The sequence below is a fragment of the Melospiza melodia genome (assembly GCF_035770615.1).
Source record: "Melospiza melodia melodia isolate bMelMel2 chromosome 17 unlocalized genomic scaffold, bMelMel2.pri SUPER_17_unloc_1, whole genome shotgun sequence".
NCBI lineage: Eukaryota > Metazoa > Chordata > Aves > Passeriformes > Passerellidae > Melospiza > Melospiza melodia.
The window spans coordinates 1,203,063-1,222,903 of record NW_026948502.1 but is presented as its reverse complement, the minus strand read 5'-3'; the positions used below and the strand labels follow the sequence as shown (position 1 = coordinate 1,222,903).

The 19,841-nt window shown below is 59.5% G+C and overlaps 1 protein-coding gene across 1 annotated transcript; it reads left to right on the top strand.

Moving 5' to 3' along the window:
• The first annotated feature begins 874 nt into the window (after positions 1–874).
• Positions 875–15,318, top strand: LOC134433016 (PDZ domain-containing protein GIPC1-like). Its single transcript, XM_063181902.1, is given in 7 exon segments — positions 875–1,144; positions 5,708–5,893; positions 8,118–8,298; positions 10,603–10,718; positions 12,736–12,817; positions 15,075–15,190; positions 15,192–15,318. Coding segments are annotated over 7 exon segments (987 nt in total). The 3' UTR covers positions 15,228–15,318.
• The last annotated feature ends 4,523 nt before the right edge of the window (positions 15,319–19,841 follow it).

Here is a 19,841-nt window from a genome sequence, read left to right as displayed (position 1 = left end):
AGACCCCCCAAATCCCCTCCTAGACCCGTCAGACCCCCCAAAAACCCCCCAAATCCCCTCCTAGACCCCCCAAATCCCCTCAAACTCCCCCCAAATCCCCTCCTAAACCCCCGAATCTCCCCAAACTCCCCCCAAACCCACTCCTAGACCCCCCAAATCCCCTCCTAGACCCCTCAGACCCCCCAAACTCCCCCAATCCCCTCCTAGACCCCCCCAAATCCCTCCTAGACCCCCCAAATCTCCCCAAAACCCCCCAAATCCCTCCTAGACGCCCCAAACTCCCCCCAAACCCACTCCTAGACCCCCCAATCCCTCCTAGACCCCCAAATCCCCCCAAACTCCCCCCAAACTCCCCCCAAACCCACTCCTAGACTCCCCCAAATCCCCCCAAACTCCCCCCAAATCCCCTCCTAGACCCCCCAAAGCCCCCAAACTCCCCCCAAACCCACTCCTAGACCCCCCAAACCCTCTCCTAGACCCCCCAAACCCTCTCCTAGACCCACCCCCCCAAATCCCCTCCTAAACCCCCCCAATCCCCTCCTAAACCCCCCAATTCCCCCCAAACTCCCCCCAAACCCACTCCTAGACCCCCCAAATCCCCCCAAACTCCCCCCAAACCCACTCCTAGACCCCCCAAATCCCTCCTAGACCCCCCAATCTCCCCCCAAACCCACTCCTAGACCCCCCAAATCCCCTCCTAGACCCCCCAATCTCCCCCCAAACCCACTCCTAGACCCCCCAAATCCCTCCTAGACCCCCCAATCTCCCCCCAATCCCTCCTAGACCCCCCAAATCCCCTCCTAGACCCCCCAATCTCCCCCCAAACCCACTCCTAGCCCCCCCAAATCCCCTCCTAGACCCCCCGAACCCCGGCATGCCGCTGGGGCTGGGCCGCCGCAAGAAGCCGCCGCCGCTGGTGGAGAACGAGGAGGGGGCCGGGGGGCGCGGGGGGGCCCCGGGGGAGCCCGGGGGGGCCCCGGGGGGGGTCCCGGGGGCGGCGCCCCCCCCGCAGCCGCTGCGGCCCCGCCTGGTGTTCCACACGCAGCTGGCGCACGGCAGCGCCACCGGGCGCGTGGAGGGCTTCGGGAACGTGCGGGAGCTGTACGGGAAGATCGGGGAGGCCTTCGGGATCCCCCCCAGCGAGGTGAGACATACTGGGATATACTGGGAATGCATTGGGTTATACTGGGATGTACTGGGAATGCATTGGGTTATACTGGGTTATACTGGGTTATACGGGGTTATACTGGGAGGGCTTCGGGAACGTGCGGGAGCTGTACGGGAAGATCGGGGAGGCCTTCGGGATCCCCCCCAGCGAGGTGAGACATACTGGGATATACTGGGATGGACTGGGATATACTGGGTTATACTGGGAATGGACTGGGATATACTGGGTTATACTGGGAGGGCTTCGGGAACGTGCGGGAGCTGTACGGGAAAATCGGGGAGGCCTTCGGGATCCCCCCCAGCGAGGTGAGACTGGGTATACTGGGATGGACTGGGATGGACTGGGAATGCATTGGGTTATACTGGGATATACTGGGAATGCATTGGGTTATACTGGGATATACTGGGATATACTGGGAATGCATTGGGTTATACTGGGATATACTGGGAATGCATTGGGATGTACTGGGATATACTAGGATATACTGGGAATGCATTGGGTTATACTGGGTTATACTGGGTTATACTGGGTTATACTGGGAGGGCTTCGGGAACGTGCGGGAGCTGTACGGGAAGATCGGGGAGGCCTTCGGGATCCCCCCGAGTGAGGTGAGACTGGGTATACTGGGATGTACTGGGATGGACTGGGATATACTGGGATGTACTGGGAATGCATTGGGTTATACTGGTTTATACTGGGAGGGCTTCGGGAACGTGCGGGAGCTGTACGGGAAGATCGGGGAGGCCTTCGGGATCCCCCCCAGCGAGGTGAGACATACTGGGATATACTGGGATATACTGGGAATGGACTGGGAATGGACTGGGATGTACTGGGAATGCATTGGGTTATACTGGGTTATACTGGGAATGCATTGGGTTATACTGGGAGGGGTTCGGGAACGTGCGGGAGCTGTACGGGAAGATCGGGGAGGCCTTCGGGATCCCCCCGAGTGAGGTGAGACATACTGGGATATACTGGGATGGACTGGGATATACTGGGTTATACTGGGAGGGCTTCGGGAACGTGCGGGAGCTGTACGGCAAGATCGGGGAGGCCTTCGGGATCCCCCCCAGCGAGGTGAGACTGGGTATACTGGGATATACTGGGATATACTGGGATACACTGGGATGTACTGGGAATGGACTGGGATATACTGGGTTATACTGGGAGGGCTTCGGGAACGTGCGGGAGCTGTACGGGAAGATCGGGGAGGCCTTCGGGATCCCCCCGAGTGAGGTGAGACTGGGTATACTGGGATGGACTGGGATATACTGGGAATGGACTGGGAATGGACTGGGATGTACTGGGAATGCATTGGGTTATACTGGGTTATACTGGGAGGGCTTCGGGAACGTGCGGGAGCTGTACGGGAAGATCGGGGAGGCCTTCGGGATCCCCCCCAGCGAGGTGAGACATACTGGGATGGACTGGGATATACTGGGAATGGACTGGGATGTACTGGGATATACTGGGAATGCATTGGGTTATACTGGGTTATACTGGGAGGGCTTCGGGAACGTGCGGGAGCTGTACGGGAAAATCGGGGAGGCCTTCGGGATCCCCCCCAGCGAGGTGAGACTGGTTATACTGGGAATGGACTGGGATGTACTGGGATGTATTGGGATATACTGGGATGTACTGCGTTACATTGGGAATGCATTGGGATATACTGGGTTATACTGGGATGTACTGGGAATGGACTGGGTTATAGTGGGATGTACTTGGTTATACTGGGATATACTGGGATATACTGGGTTATACTGGGATATACTGGGTTATACTGGGAATGCATTGGGTTATACTGGGAATGGACTGGGATATACTGGGTTATACTGGGAGGGGTTCGGGAACGTGCGGGAGCTGTACGGGAAGATCGGGGAGGCCTTCGGGATCCCCCCGAGTGAGGTGAGACTGGGTATACTGGGATGTACTGGGATGTACTGGGATATACTGGGTTATACTGGGAATGGACTGGGTTATACTGGGTTATACTGGGTTATACTGGGAGGGCTTCGGGAACGTGCGGGAGCTGTACGGGAAGATCGGGGAGGCCTTCGGGATCCCCCCGAGTGAGGTGAGACTGGGTATACTGGGATATACTGGGATGGACTGGGTTATACTGGGTTATACTGGGAATGGACTGGGTTATACTGGGTTATACTGGGAGGGCTTCGGGAACGTGCGGGAGCTGTACGGGAAGATCGGGGAGGCCTTCGGGATCCCCCCGAGTGAGGTGAGACATACTGGGATATACTGGGATGGACTGGGATATACTGGGTTATACTGGGAATGGACTGGGTTATACTGGGTTATACTGGGAGGGCTTCGGGAACGTGCGGGAGCTGTACGGGAAAATCGGGGAGGCCTTCGGGATCCCCCCGAGTGAGGTGAGACTGGTTATACTGGGATATACTGGGATGTACTGGGATATACTGGGATATACTGGGAATGCATTGGGTTATACTGGGTTATACTGGGTTATACTGGGTTATACTGGGAGGGCTTCGGGAACGTGCGGGAGCTGTACGGGAAGATCAGGGAGGCCTTCGGGATCCCCCCCAGCGAGGTGAGACTGGGTATACTGGGATGGACTGGGATATACTGGGATGGACTGGGATATACTGGGTTATACTGGGATGTACTGGGATGTACTGGGATATACTGGGAACGAACTGGGATATACTGGGTTATACTGGGAGGGCTTCGGGAACGTGCGGGAGCTGTACGGGAAAATCGGGGAGGCCTTCGGGATCCCCCCCAGCGAGGTGAGACGGGATATACTGGGATGGACTGGGATGTACTGGGATGTACTGGGATGTACTGGGATGTACTGCGTTACATTGGGAATGCATTGGGATATACTGGGTTATACTGGGATATACTGGGAATGGACTGGGTTATAGTGGGATGTACTTGGTTATACTGGGATATACTGGGATATACTGGGTTATACTGGGTTATACTGGGTTATACTGGGATGTACTGGGTTATACTGGGTTATACTGGGTTATACTGGGTTATACTGGGAATGCATTGGGTTATACTGGGTTATACTGGGAGGGCTTCGGGAACGTGCGGGAGCTGTACGGGAAGATCGGGGAGGCCTTCGGGATCCCCCCCAGCGAGGTGAGACATACTGGGATATACTGGGATGGACTGGGATATACTGGGTTATACTGGGATGTACTGGGATGTACTGGGATATACTGGGATATACTGGGTTATACTGGGTTATACTGGGAGGGCTTCGGGAACGTGCGGGAGCTGTACGGGAAAATCGGGGAGGCCTTCGGGATCCCCCCCAGCGAGGTGAGACTGGTTATACTGGGAATGGACTGGGATGTACTGGGATGTACTGGGATGTACTGGGATGTACTGCGTTACATTGGGAATGCATTGGGATATACTGGGTTATACTGGGATATACTGGGAATGGACTGGGTTATAGTGGGATGTACTTGGTTATACTGGGATATACTGGGATATACTGGGTTATACTGGGTTATACTGGGTTATACTGGGATGTACTGGGTTATACTGGGTTATACTGGGTTATACTGGGTTATACTGGGAATGCATTGGGTTATACTGGGTTATACTGGGAGGGCTTCGGGAACGTGCGGGAGCTGTACGGGAAGATCGGGGAGGCCTTCGGGATCCCCCCCAGCGAGGTGAGACATACTGAGATATACTGGGATGGACTGGGATATTCTGGGAGGGGTTTGGGACAGGCTGGGTTGTACTGGGTTATACTGGGATGGCCTGAAATTGGGCTGGGTTATACTGGGATGCACTGGGAGGGACTGGGATATACTGGGAATGGATTGGGATATACTGGGACATACTGGGAATGGATTGGGATATACTGGGATATACTGGGATGGACTGGGAGGGACTGGGACATACTGGGAATGGATTGGGATATACTGGGACATACTGGGATGCCACACTGGACACACCGGCGTCCCCAGGTGTTGTCCCCTGTCCCCCCAGGTGCTGTTGTGCACGCTGAACACGCCCATGTCCCCATGTCCCCTGTCCCCAGTGTCCCCATGTCCCCTGTCCCCAGTGTCCCCAGGTGATGTCCCCAGTGTCCCCAGGTGATGTCCCCAGTGTCCCCAGGTGCTGTCCCCATGTTCTGTCCTGTGTCCCCAGTGTCCCCACCTGTCCCCAGGTGCTGTTCTGCCCCCTGAACACCCCTCAGGTGCACATTGAGAAGCTCCTGGGGGGGCAGATTGGACTGAGGGATTTGTCCCCACCTGTCCCCAGTGTCCCCAGGTGCTGTCCCGGGCGCTGTTCTGTGTCCCCACCTGTCCCCAGTGTCCCCACCTGTCCCCAGGTGCTGTCCTGCCCCCTGAACACCCCTCAGGTGCACATGGAGAAGCTCCTGGGCGGGCAGATCGGGCTGGGGCATTTGTCCCCAGTGTCCCCAGTGTCCCCAGTGTCCCCAGTGTCCCCAGTGTCCCCAGTGTCCCCAAGTGCTGTCCCGGGCGCTGTTCTGTGTCCCCAGTGTCCCCACGTGTCCCCACCTGTCCCCAGGTGCTGTTCTGCACGCTGAACACGCCCCAGGTGGACATGGAGAAGCTCCTGGGCGGGCAGATCGGCCTCGAGGATTTCATCTTCGCGCACACGCGCGGGCGCCAGAAGGACGTGGAGGTGCTGAAATCCGAGGAGGCGCTGGGGCTCACCATCACTGACAACGGGGCTGGATACGCCTTCATCAAGGTGAGACACACCTGGGACAGGTGAGACACACCTGGGGACACACCTGGGATAGGTGAGACACACCTGGGGACACACCTGGGCAGGTGGGACACATGGGGACACACAGGGACAGTGCAGGTGCTGAAATCCGAGGAGGCGCTGGGGCTCACCATCACTGACAACGGAGCGGGATACGCCTTCATCAAGGTGAGACACACCTGGGGACACACCTGGGACAGCTGGGGACACATGGGGACACACCTGGGACAGGTGAGACACACCTGGGGACACACCTGGGACAGCTGGGGACACATGGGGACACACCTGGGACAGCTGGGGACACATGGGGACACACAGGGACAGAGCTGGGGCTCACCATCACCGACAACGGGGCCGGATACGCCTTCATCAAGGTGAGACACACCTGGGACAGGTGAGACACACCTGGGGACACACCTGGGGACACACCTGGGGACACACCTGGGGACACACCTGGGGCAGCTGGGGACACATGGGGACACACAGGGACAGAGCTGGGGCTCACCATCACCGACAACGGAGCAGGATACGCCTTCATCAAGGTGAGACACACCTGGGACAGGTGAGACACACCTGGGGACACACCTGGGCAGGTGGGACACATGGGGACAGTGCAGGTGCTGAAATCCGAGGAGGCGCTGGGGCTCACCATCACTGACAACGGGGCTGGATACGCCTTCATCAAGGTGAGACACACCTGGGGACACACCTGGACAGGAGGGACACACCTGGGAACACACCTGGGACAGCTGGGGACACATGGGGACACACAGGGACAGAGCTGGGGCTCACCATCACTGATAACGGGGCCGGATACGCCTTCATCAAGGTGAGACACACCTGGGACAGGTGGGATACACATGGGGACACACCTGGGACAGGTGAGACACACATGGGTGGGGGCAATGGCGCTATCACCGACAACAGCACTGGATACACCTTCATCAAGGTGAGACACACCTGGGGACACACCTAGGGACAGGTGAGACACAGCTGGGGACACACCTGGGACAGGTGAGACACACCTGGGCAGGTGAGACACACCTGGGGACAGCTGGGGACACACATGGGTGTGTGTGCTGGGGCTCACCATCACAAACAGCAGAATGGGCTACGCCTTCGTCAAGGTGAGACACACCTGGGACAGGTGAGACACACCTGGGGACGACACACCTGGGACAGGTGAGACACACCTGGGGACACCCCTGGGATAGGTGAGACACACCTGGGACAGGTGAGACACGCCTGGGACAGGTGAGACACACCTGGGGACACCCCTGGGTAGGTGAGACACACCTGGGACAGTTGAGACACGCCTGGGACAGGTGAGACACACCTGGGACAGGTGACACACGCCTGGGGACAGCAGCGTGGGGGCAGTGGGACGGTGCTGGGGCTCACCGTCACCAACAACCGGCGACCCCAGATGGCCTCAGGTGGGACCCAGGTGTCCCCAGGTGTGTCCCAGATGTCCCCAGGTGTGTCTGTGTCTCCAGGTGTCCCCAGGTGTGACCCAGGTGTCCTCAGGTGTGTCCCAGGTGTCCCCAGGTGTGTCCCAGGTGTGTCTGTGTCCCCAGTGTATCCACGAGGGGTCAGTGATGGCGCACACGCCCCAGGTGTGACCCAGGTTACCCAGACCCCACGTTATCCAGGTGTAACTCAGGTGTAACTCAGGTGTAACCCAGGTGCATCTTCCCCCCCCAGAGGATCCGTGAGGGCTCGGTGATGGCGCGCACGCCCCAGGTGTGACCCGGGTTAGCTGGGTTACACAGGTCACACAGGTTGTACAGGCGTGCCCAGGTGTGACCCAGGTTACCCGGGTTAGCTAGGTCACACAGGTTACCCAGGTGTGTCACAGGTGTGTCCCAGGTATCTCAGGTGTGACCCAGGTGTGTCTCTCCCCCCACATAGAGGATCCGCGAGGGCTCAGTGATGGCGCGCATGCCCCAGGTGTGACCCGGGTTAGCTGGGTTACACAGGTCACACAGGTTACCCAGGTGTTACCCAGGTGTTACACAGGTGTGTCTCTCCCCCCCAGCGGATCCGCAAGGGCTCGGTGATGGCGCGCACGCCCCAGGTGTGACCCGGGTTAGCTGGGTTACACAGGTCACACAGGTTATACAGGTGTCACACAGGTTGTACAGGTGTGTCCCAAGTGTGCCCAGGTGTGCCCAGGTGTGACCCAGGTGTGTTTCCCCCCACGCAGAGGATCCGCGAGGGCTCGGTGATGGCGCGCACGCCCCAGGTGGGCGTCGGGGACGTGCTGGAGGCGCTGGACGGGCGCAGCCTGGTGGGCACGCGGCACTTCGAGGTGGCGCGGCTGCTGCAGGAGCTGCCCCGCGGACACCAGTTCAGGCTGAGGCTGACGGAGCCACGGAGAGCCTGGGGTGGGTACCGGGAGGGACTGGGAGGGACTGGGATTGAACTGGGATGGACTGGGATGAACTGGGAGGGACTGGGAATGAATGGGATTGAACTGGGATTGACTGGGAATGAATGGGAGTGATTGGGATCGATGGAGCTGGAGCTGCCCCGGGGGCACCAGTTCAGGCTGAGGCTGACGGAGCCACGGAGAGCATGGGGTGGGTACTGGGAGGGACTGGGATGGACTGGGAGGGACTGGGAATGACTGGGATTGAACTGGATGGACTGGGATGGGCTGGGATTGACTGGGAATGAATGGGAGTGATTGGGATTGATGGAGCTGGAGCTGCCCCGTGGGCACCAGTTCAGACTCAGGCTGACCGAGCCACGGAGAGCCTGGGGTGGGTACTGGGAGCACTGGGATTGAACTGGGAGGGACTGGGATTGAACTGAGATTGAACTGGGATGGGCTGGGAACCAATGGGATTGAACTGGGATGGACTGGGAGGGACTGGATGGATTGGGATGGGCTGGGAATCAATGGGATTGAACTGGGAATGAATGGGATTGAACTGGGATGGACTGGGATTGACTGGGAGTGAACTGGGATGGGCTGGGAATCAATGGGAGTGGACTGGGATGGACTGGGATTGGCTGGGAATGAATGGGAGTGATTGGGATCGATGGAGCAGGAGCTGCCCCGGGGGCACCAGTTCAGGCTGAGGCTGACGGAGCCACGGAGAGCCTGGGGTGGGTACTGGGAGGGACTGGGAGGGACTGGATTGAACTGGGAATGAATGGGATTGAACTGGGATGGGCTGGGAACCAATGGGATTGAACTGGGATGGGCTGGGATTGAACTGGGATTCCCGAGGGCACCCCTTCAGGCTGAGGCTGACCGAGCCCAGGAGGGCCCCTGGTGTCCCCCTTGTCCCCTCTGTCCCCCGCTGGCCCCTCTCTGACCTCCCCATCCCCTCTGGCCCTGTGTCCCCTCCCTGTCCCGTGTCCCTTTCCTGTCCCCTGTGTCCCCATCCGTCCCCTGTGTCCCCTGCTGCCCTGTCTCTCACCCCCCCATCCCCTCTGTCCCCATCCATCCCCTGTGTCCCCTCCCTGTCCCTCTGTGTCCCCTTTGTGTCCCCTCTATCCCCGTCTGTCCCCCTGTGTCCCCTCTGTCCCCTCTCTGATCTCTCTGTCCCCTGTGTCCCCTGTCTGACCCCTCTGTGTCCCCTGTGTGTCCCCTCTGTGACCCCTCTGTGACCCCTCTGTGACCCTGTGTGACCCCTGTGTGACCCCTCTGTGACCCCTCTGTGACCCCTCTGTGACCCTGTGTGACCCCTCTGTGACCCCTGTGTGTCCCCTCTGTGACCCCTGTGTGACCCCTCTGTGACCCTCTGTGACCCCTCTGTGACCCCTGTGTGTCCCCTCTGTGACCCCTCTGTGACCCCTCTGTGACCCTGTGTGACCCCTCTGTGACCCCTGTGTGTCCCCTCTGTGACCCCTGTGTGACCCCTCTGTGACCCCTCTGTGACCCTGTGTGTCCCCTCTGTGTCCCCTGTGTGACCCCTCTGTGACCCCTCTGTGACCCCTCTGTGACCCTGTGTGACCCCTCTGTGACCCCTGTGTGACCGCTGTGTGACCCCTCTGTGACCCCTCTGTGACCCCTGTGTGACCCCTGTGTGACCCCTCTGTGACCCCTCTGTGACCCCTGTGTGTCCCCTCTGTGACCCCTCTGTGACCCCTGTGTGACCCCTGTGTGACCCGTGTGTCCCCTCTGTGACCCCTGTGTGACCCCTCTGTGACCCCTGTGTGTCCCCTGTGTGACCCCTCTGTGACCCCTGTGTGACCCCTGTGTGACCCCTCTGTACCCGTGTGTCCCCTCTGTGACCCCTCTGTGACCCCTCTGTGACCCCTGAGTGACCCCTGTGTGACCCCTGTGTGACCCCTCTGTGTCCCCTGTGTGACCCGTGTGACCCCTCTGTGACCGCTGTGTGACCCCTGTGTGACCCCTGTGTGACCCCTGTGTGTCCCCTGTGTGACCCCTGTGTGACCCCTCTGTGACCCCTGTGTGACCCCTCTGTGACCCCTCTGTGTCCCCTGTGTGTCCCCTGTGTGACCCCTGTGTGTCCCCTCTGTGACCCCTCTGTGACCCCTCTGTGACCCCTCTGTGACCCCTGTGTGTCCCCTCTGTGACCCCTCTGTGACCCCTCTGTGACCCCTCTGTGACCCTGTGTGACCCCTCTGTGACCCCTGTGTGTCCCCTCTGTGACCCCTCTGTGTCCCCTGTGTGACCCCTCTGTGACCCCTCTGTGACCCCTGTGTGTCCCCAGACGGGATCGGGCCCCGTTCCGGGGGGGTCTCGGCTCGGGGGGGGCCCCCCCAGGTGCTCTCGGGCCGGGGGACGCTGAGGCTGCGCTCGAGGGGCCCGGCCACGCTGCAGGAGCAGGTACGGACCCAAAACCGCCCAAAATCACCCCAAAATCACCCCAGAAACACCCCAAAAACACCCCCAGAACAGGCCACGCTGCAGGAGCAGGTACGGACCCAAAACCGCCCAAAATCACCCCAAAATCACCCCAGAAACAGCCCCAGAACAGGCCACGCTGCAGGAGCAGGTACGGACCCAAAATCACCCCAAAAACACCCCAAAATCACCCCAAAAACACCCCCAGAACAGGCCACGCTGCAGGAGCAGGTACGGACCCAAAATCACCCCAAAAACACCCCAAAAACACCCCCAGAACAGGCCACGCTGCAGGAGCAGGTACGGACCCAAAACCGCCCAAAATCACCCCAAAATCACCCCAGAAACACCCCAAAAACACCCCAAAAACAGCCCCAGAACAGGCCATGCTGCAGGAGCAGGTACGGACCCAAAATGGCACAAAATCACCCCAAAAACACCCCAAAATCACCCCAAAAACACCCCAAAAACACCCCAGAACAGGCCACGCTGCAGGAGCAGGTACGGAGCCAAAACCGCCCAAAATCACCCCAAAATCACCCCAGAAACACCCCAAAAACACCCCCAGAACAGGCCATGCTGCAGGAGCAGGTACGGACCCAAAACCGCCCAAAATCACCCCAAAAATCAGCCCAAAAACACCCCAAAAACACCCCAAAAACAGCCCCAGAACAGGCCACGCTGCAGGAGCAGGTACGGACCCAAAACCGCCCAAAATCACCCCAAAATCACCCCAGAAACACCCCAAAAACACCCCCAGAACAGGCCACGCTGCAGGAGCAGGTACGGACCCAAAACCGCCCAAAATCACCCCAAAAACACCCCAAAAACACCCCCAGAACAGGCCACGCTGCAGGAGCAGGTACGGAGCCAAAACCGCCCAAAATCACCCCAAAATCACCCCAGAAACACCCCAAAAACACCCCAAAAACAGCCCCAGAACAGGCCACGCTGCAGGAGCAGGTACGGACCCAAAACCGCCCAAAATCACCCCAAAAACACCCCAAAATCACCCCAAAATCAGCCCAAAAACACCCCAAAAACACCCCAAAAACACCCCCAGAACAGGCCACGCTGCAGGAGCAGGTACGGACCCAAAACCGCCCAAAATCACCCCAAAATCACCCCAAAAACACCCCAAAAACACCCCAAAAACACCCCCAGAACAGGCCACGCTGCAGGAGCAGGTATGGACCCAAAACCGCCCAAAATCACCCCAAAAACACCCCAAAAACACCCCAAAATCACCCCAAAAACACCCCAAAAACACCCCCAGAACAGGCCACGCTTCAGGAACAGGTACGGACCCAAAACCGCCCAAAATCACCCCAAAACCAGCCCCTAGAGACCCCAGAACCAGCCTGCGACCCCCCAAAATATCCACTGGGGACCCCAAAATATCCCACGCAATCCCAAAATGTCCTGGGGACCCCAAAATCCCTTTGGGATCCCCCAAAATCCCCTTGGGACCCCCAAAAATCCCTTTAGGATCCCCAAAAAATCCCCTTGGGACCCCCAAAAAATCCCCGTGGGACCCCCCAAAAATCACCTTGGGACCCCCAAAAATCACCCCAGGGTCCCCCAAAATCCCCTTGGGACCCTCGGGATCCCCAAAATCCCCTTGGGGACCCCCCAAAATCCCCCAAAATCCCTTTGGGACCCCCAGAATCTCTTTGGGATCCCCAAAATCCCCTTGGGGACCCCCCCAAAATCCCTTTGGGACCCCCAGAATCCCTTTGGGACCCCCAAAAATCCCTTTGGGACCCCCAAAATCTCTTTGGGACCCCCAAAACCCCCGTGGGACCCCACAAAATCCCTTTGGGACCCCCAAAATCCACGTGGGACCCCCCCAAAATCCCTTTGGGACCCCCAAAATCCCCTTGGGGACCCCCCAAAATCCCTTTGGGACCCCCAAAAATCCCTTTGGGATCCCCAAAATCCCCTTTGGGACCCCCCAAAATCCCTTTGGGACCCCCCAAAATCCCCCTAATCCCCGCAGCCGTCGGCGTTCGAGGAGCGCGCGGTGGCCAAGGTGGACGATCTGCTGGAGAGCTACATGGGCATCCGGGACAGCGAGCTGGGTGAGCACCCCGAAATCTGGGACCCCAAAATCCACAGGGACCCCAAAATCCTGGGGGAACCCCAAAATCCAGGGGATTACCCCAAAAAAAACCCCCAGGATCACCCCGAACCCCCCGGGCTCTGCTGCAGAGCTCCATGGGCATCCGGGACAGCGAGCTGGGTGAGCACCCCAAAATCTGGGCACCCCAAAATCCACAGGGACCCCAAAATCCTGGGGGAACCCCAAAATCCAAGGGATTACCCCAAAAAAAAACCCCCAGGATCACCCCGAACCCCCCGGGCTCTGCTGCAGAGCTCCATGGGCATCCGGGACAGCGAGCTGGGGGAGCACCCCGAAATCCTGGGGACCCCCCAAAAATCCTGGGGGAACCCCAAAATCCTGGGGAACCCCAAAATCCCAGGGATTACCCCACAAAAACTCCCCGGGATCACCCCAAACCCTCCAGGTTCTGCTGGGGAGCTCCATGGGCATCCGGGACAGCGAGCTGGGGGAGCACCCCAAAATCCACGGGGACCCCAAAATCCGGGACCCCAAAATCCTGGGGGAACCCCAAAATCCAAGCGATTACCCCAAAATCCTGAGGACCCCCCCAAAAATCCTGGGGGACCCCAAAAAACACCCAGGGATCACCCCAAAACTGCCCCGATCTCCCCAAACCCCCCGGGCTCTGCTGGGGAGCTCCCCGAAATCTGGGACCCAAAAATCTGAAACCCCAAAATCCTGGGGAACCCCAAAATCCTGGGGAACCCCAAAAAAACTCCCAGGATCACCCCAAAAAACCTCCCAGGATCGCCCCAAACTGCCCCAATCACCCCAAACCGCCCGGGTTGAGTTGGGGGAGCACCCCAAAATCTGGGGGAACCCCAAAATCTGAGACCCCAAAATGCTGAGGGACCCCAAAATCCCGGGGACCCCCCAAAAGCCCCTGGGAGCCCTGGAGTGTCCCCCAATGTCTCCATCTCTGTCCCAATGCCCCCAGTGTCCCCAGTGTCCCCAGTGTGTCCCCAATGTCCCCAGTGTCCCCAATGTCCCCAATGTGTCCCCAATGTCCCCAATGTGTCCCCAATGTCCCCAGTGTCCCCAATGTCCCCAATGTGTCCCCAATGTCCCCGCAGCCGCCACCATGGTGGAGCTGGGCCGCGACGCCTGTGACCCCAATGTCCCCGATGTCCCCAATGTCCCCGAAGTCCCCAGTGTCCTCAATGTGTCCCCAATGTCCCCAATGTCCCCGATGTCCCCGCTGTCCCCGCAGCCGCCACCATGGTGGAGCTGGGGCGCAATGCCCGTGACCCCAATGTCCCCGATGTCCCCAATGTCCCGAATGTGTCCCCAATGTCCCAGATGTCCCCAGTGTCCCCAATGTCCCCAATGTGTCCCCGCTGTCCCTGCAGCCGCCACCATGGTGGAGCTGGGCCGCGACGCCCATGACCCCAATGTGTCCCCAGTGTCCCCAGTGTCCCCAATGTCCCCAATGTGTCCCCAATGTCCCCGCAGCCGCCACCATGGTGGAGCTGGGCCGCGACACCCGTGACCCCAATGTGTCCCCAGTGTCCCCAATGCCCCCAAAGTCCCCAACGTCCCCGACACTGTGTGTGTCCCCAATGTCCCCGATGTCCCCAATGTCCCCAATGACCCCAATGTCTCCGCTATCCCCCCAATGTCCCCAATGTCCCCAACGTGTCCCCGCTGTCCCCGCAGCCGCCACCATGGTGGAGCTGGGGCGCAATGCCCGTGACCCCAATGTCCCCGATGTCCCCAATGTCCCCAATGTGTCCCCAATGTCCCAGATGCCCCCAGTGTCCCCAATGTCCCCAATGTGTCCCCAATGTGTCCCCAATGTCCCCAATGTCCTCAATGTCCCCAATGTCCCCAATGTGTCCCCAATGCCCCCAATGTCCCCAATGTGTCCCCAATGTCCCCAATGTCCCCAATGTCCCCAATGTGTCCCCAATGCCCCCGCTGTCCCCGCAGCCGCCACCATGGTGGAGCTGGGCCGCAACGCCCATGACCCCAATGTCCCCAATGCCCCCAATGTCCCCAATGTGTCCCCAATGTCCCCAATGTCCCCAATGTCCCCAATGTGTCCCCAATGCCCCCAATGTCCCCAATGTCCCCAATGTGTCCCCAATGTCCCCAATGTCCCCAATGTCCCCAATGTGCCCCCAATGCCCCCAATGTCCCCAATGTGTCCCCAATGTGTCCCCAATGCCCCCAATGTCCCCAACGTGTCCCCGATGTCCCCGCTGTCCCCGCAGCCGCCACCATGGTGGAGCTGGGCCGCGACGCCCGTGACCCCGACGCGCTGGCCGAGGCTCTGGACGCTCAGCTCGGCGACTTCGCCTTCCCCGACGAGTTCGTGTTCGACGTCTGGGGGCGCCATCGGCGACGCCAAGGCCGGGCGGTGCTGAGAGCCCCGAAAATGGGGGCCCCCCAAAACTGGGACCCCAAAAACCGCCTGGGTGGGACCCCCCCCCAAAACTGCCTGGGTGGGACCCCAAAACCTGGGACCCCAAAACCCCAAGACACCCCCAAATGGGGACCCCAAAACCCCGGGACCCCGAAACCACTGGGACCCCAACACGCGGGACCCCAAAATCCTGGAACCCCAAAACCCGGGACCCCAAAACCCCAAGGCACCCCCAAATGGGGACCCCAAAACCCGGGACCCCCGAAACCACTGGGGCCCCAACACGTGGGACCCCAAAATCCTGGAACCCCAAAACCCAGGACCCCAAAAACCACTGGGACCCCAAAACCCCAAGACACCCCCAAATGGGGACCCCAAAACCCCGGGACCCCAAAACCCCGGGACCCCAAAACCATTGGGACCCCAAAACACGGGACCCCAAAATCCTGGAAGCCCAAAACCCAGGACCCCAAAAAACCACTGGGACCCCAAAACCTGGGACCACAAAAGCACTGGGACCCCAAAACCTGGGACCCCCAAAAGCACTCGGACCCCAAAAACCTGGGATCCCCAAAAATCACTGGGACCCCAAAACCCCGGGACACCCCAAAACCACTGGGACCCCCAAAATCCCAGACACTCCCTGATGGGGACCCCAAAACCACAAAACCCCAAAAACCTCAGGATCCCAAAAACCACTGGATCCCCAAAAACCACTGGACCCCAAAACTGCTGGGACCCCAAAACCCCCGGACACCCCAAAACCACTGTGACCCCAAAAACCCCGGGACCCCCCAAACCCCAGGACCCCAAAACCCTGGGACACAACAAAACTCCCTGGGACACCCCAAAAACCCAGGACACTCCATGATGGAGACCCCAAAACCACTGGGACCCCCCAAAAAGCACTGGGACCCCAAAACCCCGGGACACCCCAAAACCCCCAGGACACTGCAAAAGTCCCTGGGACCCCAAAAAACCACTGGGACCCCAAAACTCTGGGAGACCTCCTGATGGGGACCCCAAAACCCTGGGACACCCCAAAACCCCCAGGACACTACAGAACTCCCTGGGACCCCAAAAACCTTGGGACCCTCCTGAATGGGGACCCCAAAATCCCCTGGGATTGGGAACCCCAAAACCCCGGGACACCCCCAAAACTCCCTGGGGTCCCCCCAAATCAGGACCCCCCCAAAACTCCCCAGGACACTACAAAACCCCGGGATGCCCCAAAAACCGCTGGGACACCCCAAAAATCCCGGGACCCTTCCAAAGGGGAACCCCAAAATCCCCCAGGATTGGGGACCCCAAAACTCTGGGACACCCCAAAAACCACTGGGACCCCTCTCGATGGGGACCCCAAAACTCCAGGACACCCCAAAATCCCGGAACACCCAAAACCCTGGGAAACCCCAAAAACTGTCTGGGACCCCAAAAACCTTGGGACCCTCCTGAATGGGGACCCCAAAATCCCCTGGGATTGGGAACCCCAAAACCCCGGGACACCCCCAAAACTCCCTGGGGTCCCCACAAATCAGGACCCCCCAAAACTCCCCAGGACGCCCCAAAAACTGCTGGGACACCCCAAAAATCCCGGGACCCTCCTGAATGGGGACCCCAAAATCCCCCAGGATTGGGGACCCCAAAACTCTGGGACACCCCAAAAACCACTGGGGCCCCACTTGATGGGGACCCCAAAACTCCAGGACACCCCAAAACCCCAGGAAACCCCAAAAACCCCTGGGTTCCCCCCAAATTGAGACCCCCAAAACCCCTCAGAATTGGGGACCCCAAAACTCTGGGACACCCCTGGGACCCCCAAAATCCACTGGGACCCCAAAAATCCCAGGACACCCCAAAAACCCCCCAGGGGCCTGTGGGATTGGGGACTCCCCAAAACCTCCCGGGACCCCCCCAAGGGATTGGGGACCCCCATAATTGAAGGGGACCCCCATAATTGGGGGGACCCCCATAATTGAAGGGGACCCCCATAATTGGGGGGACCCCATAATTGAAGGGGACCCCAAAATTGAAGGGGATCCCCATAATTGGGGGGACCCCATAATTGAAGGGGATCCCCATAATTGGGGGGACCCCAAAATTGAAGGGGACCCCATAATTGAAGGGGACCCCCATAATTGAAGGGGACCCCCATAATTGGAGGGGACCCCCATAATTGGGGCCCCTCATAATTGAAGGGGATCCCCATAATTGGGGGGACCCCATAATTGAAGGGGACCCCAAAATTGAAGGGGACCCCCATAATTGAAGGGGATCCCCATAATTGGGGGGAGCCCCCCAAAAGCTGGAACCCCCCCCCCACCCCCCAAAATCTGCTGGACCCCCAAAGTGCCCTGAGCCCCCCCAAAGTGCCGTGAGCCCCCCCTGGGGAGCCCCCCCAAAATTTCCCTGTGCCCCCCTCACCCCCCCCTCCACCCGGGACCTGCGGACCCCCAAATTCCGAACCCCAAAATTCCCCGTGCCCCCCCCCCCCTTTGAACCCGGGGACCCCCAAATTCCTTTGTGCCCCCCCCATTGTGGGACCCCCCCCGGTGCCACCTGAGCCTGTCACTGTCACTGTCACTGTCACTGTCACCTGCTGGTGTCACCTGCTGGTGTCACCTGTCACTGTCACAAACTGTCACTGTCACCTGCTGGCCCCTCCCCCACCCCGGGATATTTTTGTATTTTCGTGGAAAAAAATTTGGAGATTAAAAAAAAAAAAAAAACCAACCAAAAAAAAAAAAACCAGAGAAATGGGAACGGCTGTGGGGGAGGGGAGGGACACACCTGGGGACAGGTGGGACACACCTGGGACACAGCTGGGGGACACCTGGGGACACACCTGGGGACAGCTGGGACATCTCAGACACACCTGGGGACACACCTGGGGACAGCTGGGGATACCTGGGGACAGCTGGGACATCTCAGACACACCTGGGGACAGCTGGGGACATCTCAGACACACCTGGGACACACCTGGGGACAGGTGGGCACACCTGGGGACAGCTGGGGGCACCTGGGGACACACCTGGGGACAGCTGGGGGCACCTGGGGACACACCTGGGGACACCTGGGGATACCTGGGACACACCTGGGGACACACCTGGGGACAGCTGGGGGCACCTGAGCAGACCTGGACACACCTGGGGATACCTGGGCACACCTGGGGACAGCTGGGGGCACCTGGGACATCTCAGACACACCTGGGACATTCGGGACACACCTGGCACACACCTGGCACATCTCATCACACACCTGAGCATACCTGGGGGCACTTGGGACACACCTGGGCCATCTCAGACACACCTGGGGACAGCTGGAGCACACCTGGGACATCTCATTACACACCTGGGCACACTTGGGGCACACCTGGGGGCACCTGGACACACCTGGGACATCTGGGACACACCTGGGACATCTCATTACACACCTGGGCACACCTGGGGACACACCTGGGACATCTCATTACACCCCTGAGCACACTTGGGGCACACCTGGGGGCACCTGGACACACCTGGGACACACCTGGGCATATCTTGGACACACCTGGAACATCTATGACACACTTGGGGCACACCTGGGAATACCTGGGATACACCTGGGGCTCACCTGGGCATATCTCGGACACACCTGGGGACACCTGGGACATTGGGACACACCTGGGACATCTCATCACACACCTGGGCACACCTGGGGGCATCTTGGACACACCTGGGGTACACCTGGGAATAAGTGGGATACACCTGGGGTGCACCTGGATACACCTGGGGACACACCTGGGACATCTCATTACACACCTGGGACACACCTGGGACATCTCATTACACCCCTGAGCACACTTGGGGCACACCTGGGGGCACCTGGACACACCTGGGACACACCTGGGCATATCTTGGACACACCTGGAACATCTATGACACACTTGGGGCACACCTGGGAATACCTGGGATACACCTGGGGCACACCTGAGACATCTCAGACACACCTGGACACACCTGGGGACACTGGGACATTGGGACACACCTGGGACATCTCATCACACACCTGAGCACACCTGGGACACACCTGGGGGCACCTGGACACACCTGGGGACACACCTGGGCATACCTGGGGGCACCTGGACACACCCATTACAAACCTGGGCACACCTGGGACACACCTGGGCACACCTGGGACATCTCGGGCACATCTGGGGTACACCTGGATACAGCTACACACCTGGGACACACCTGAGCACACCTGGGCACACCTGGGGCACACCTGGACACACCTGAGGAGTACCTGGGACACACCAGGCACACCTGGGCACACCTGTGACATCTCAGACACACCTGGGCCACACATGGGCACACCCATTACACACCCGGGGTACACCTGGGCACACCTGGCACATCTTGGACACACTTTGGGCACACCTGGGGACGTCTGAGACACACCTGGGGTACACCTGGGCACACCTGGGCGCACCCATTACACACCTGGCACACCTGGGGTACACCTGGGCACACCTGGGGTACAACTGAGCACATCTGGTCACACCTGGGGCACACCTGGACACACCTGGGGTACAACTGAGCACATCTGGTCACACCTGGGGCACACCTGGACACAC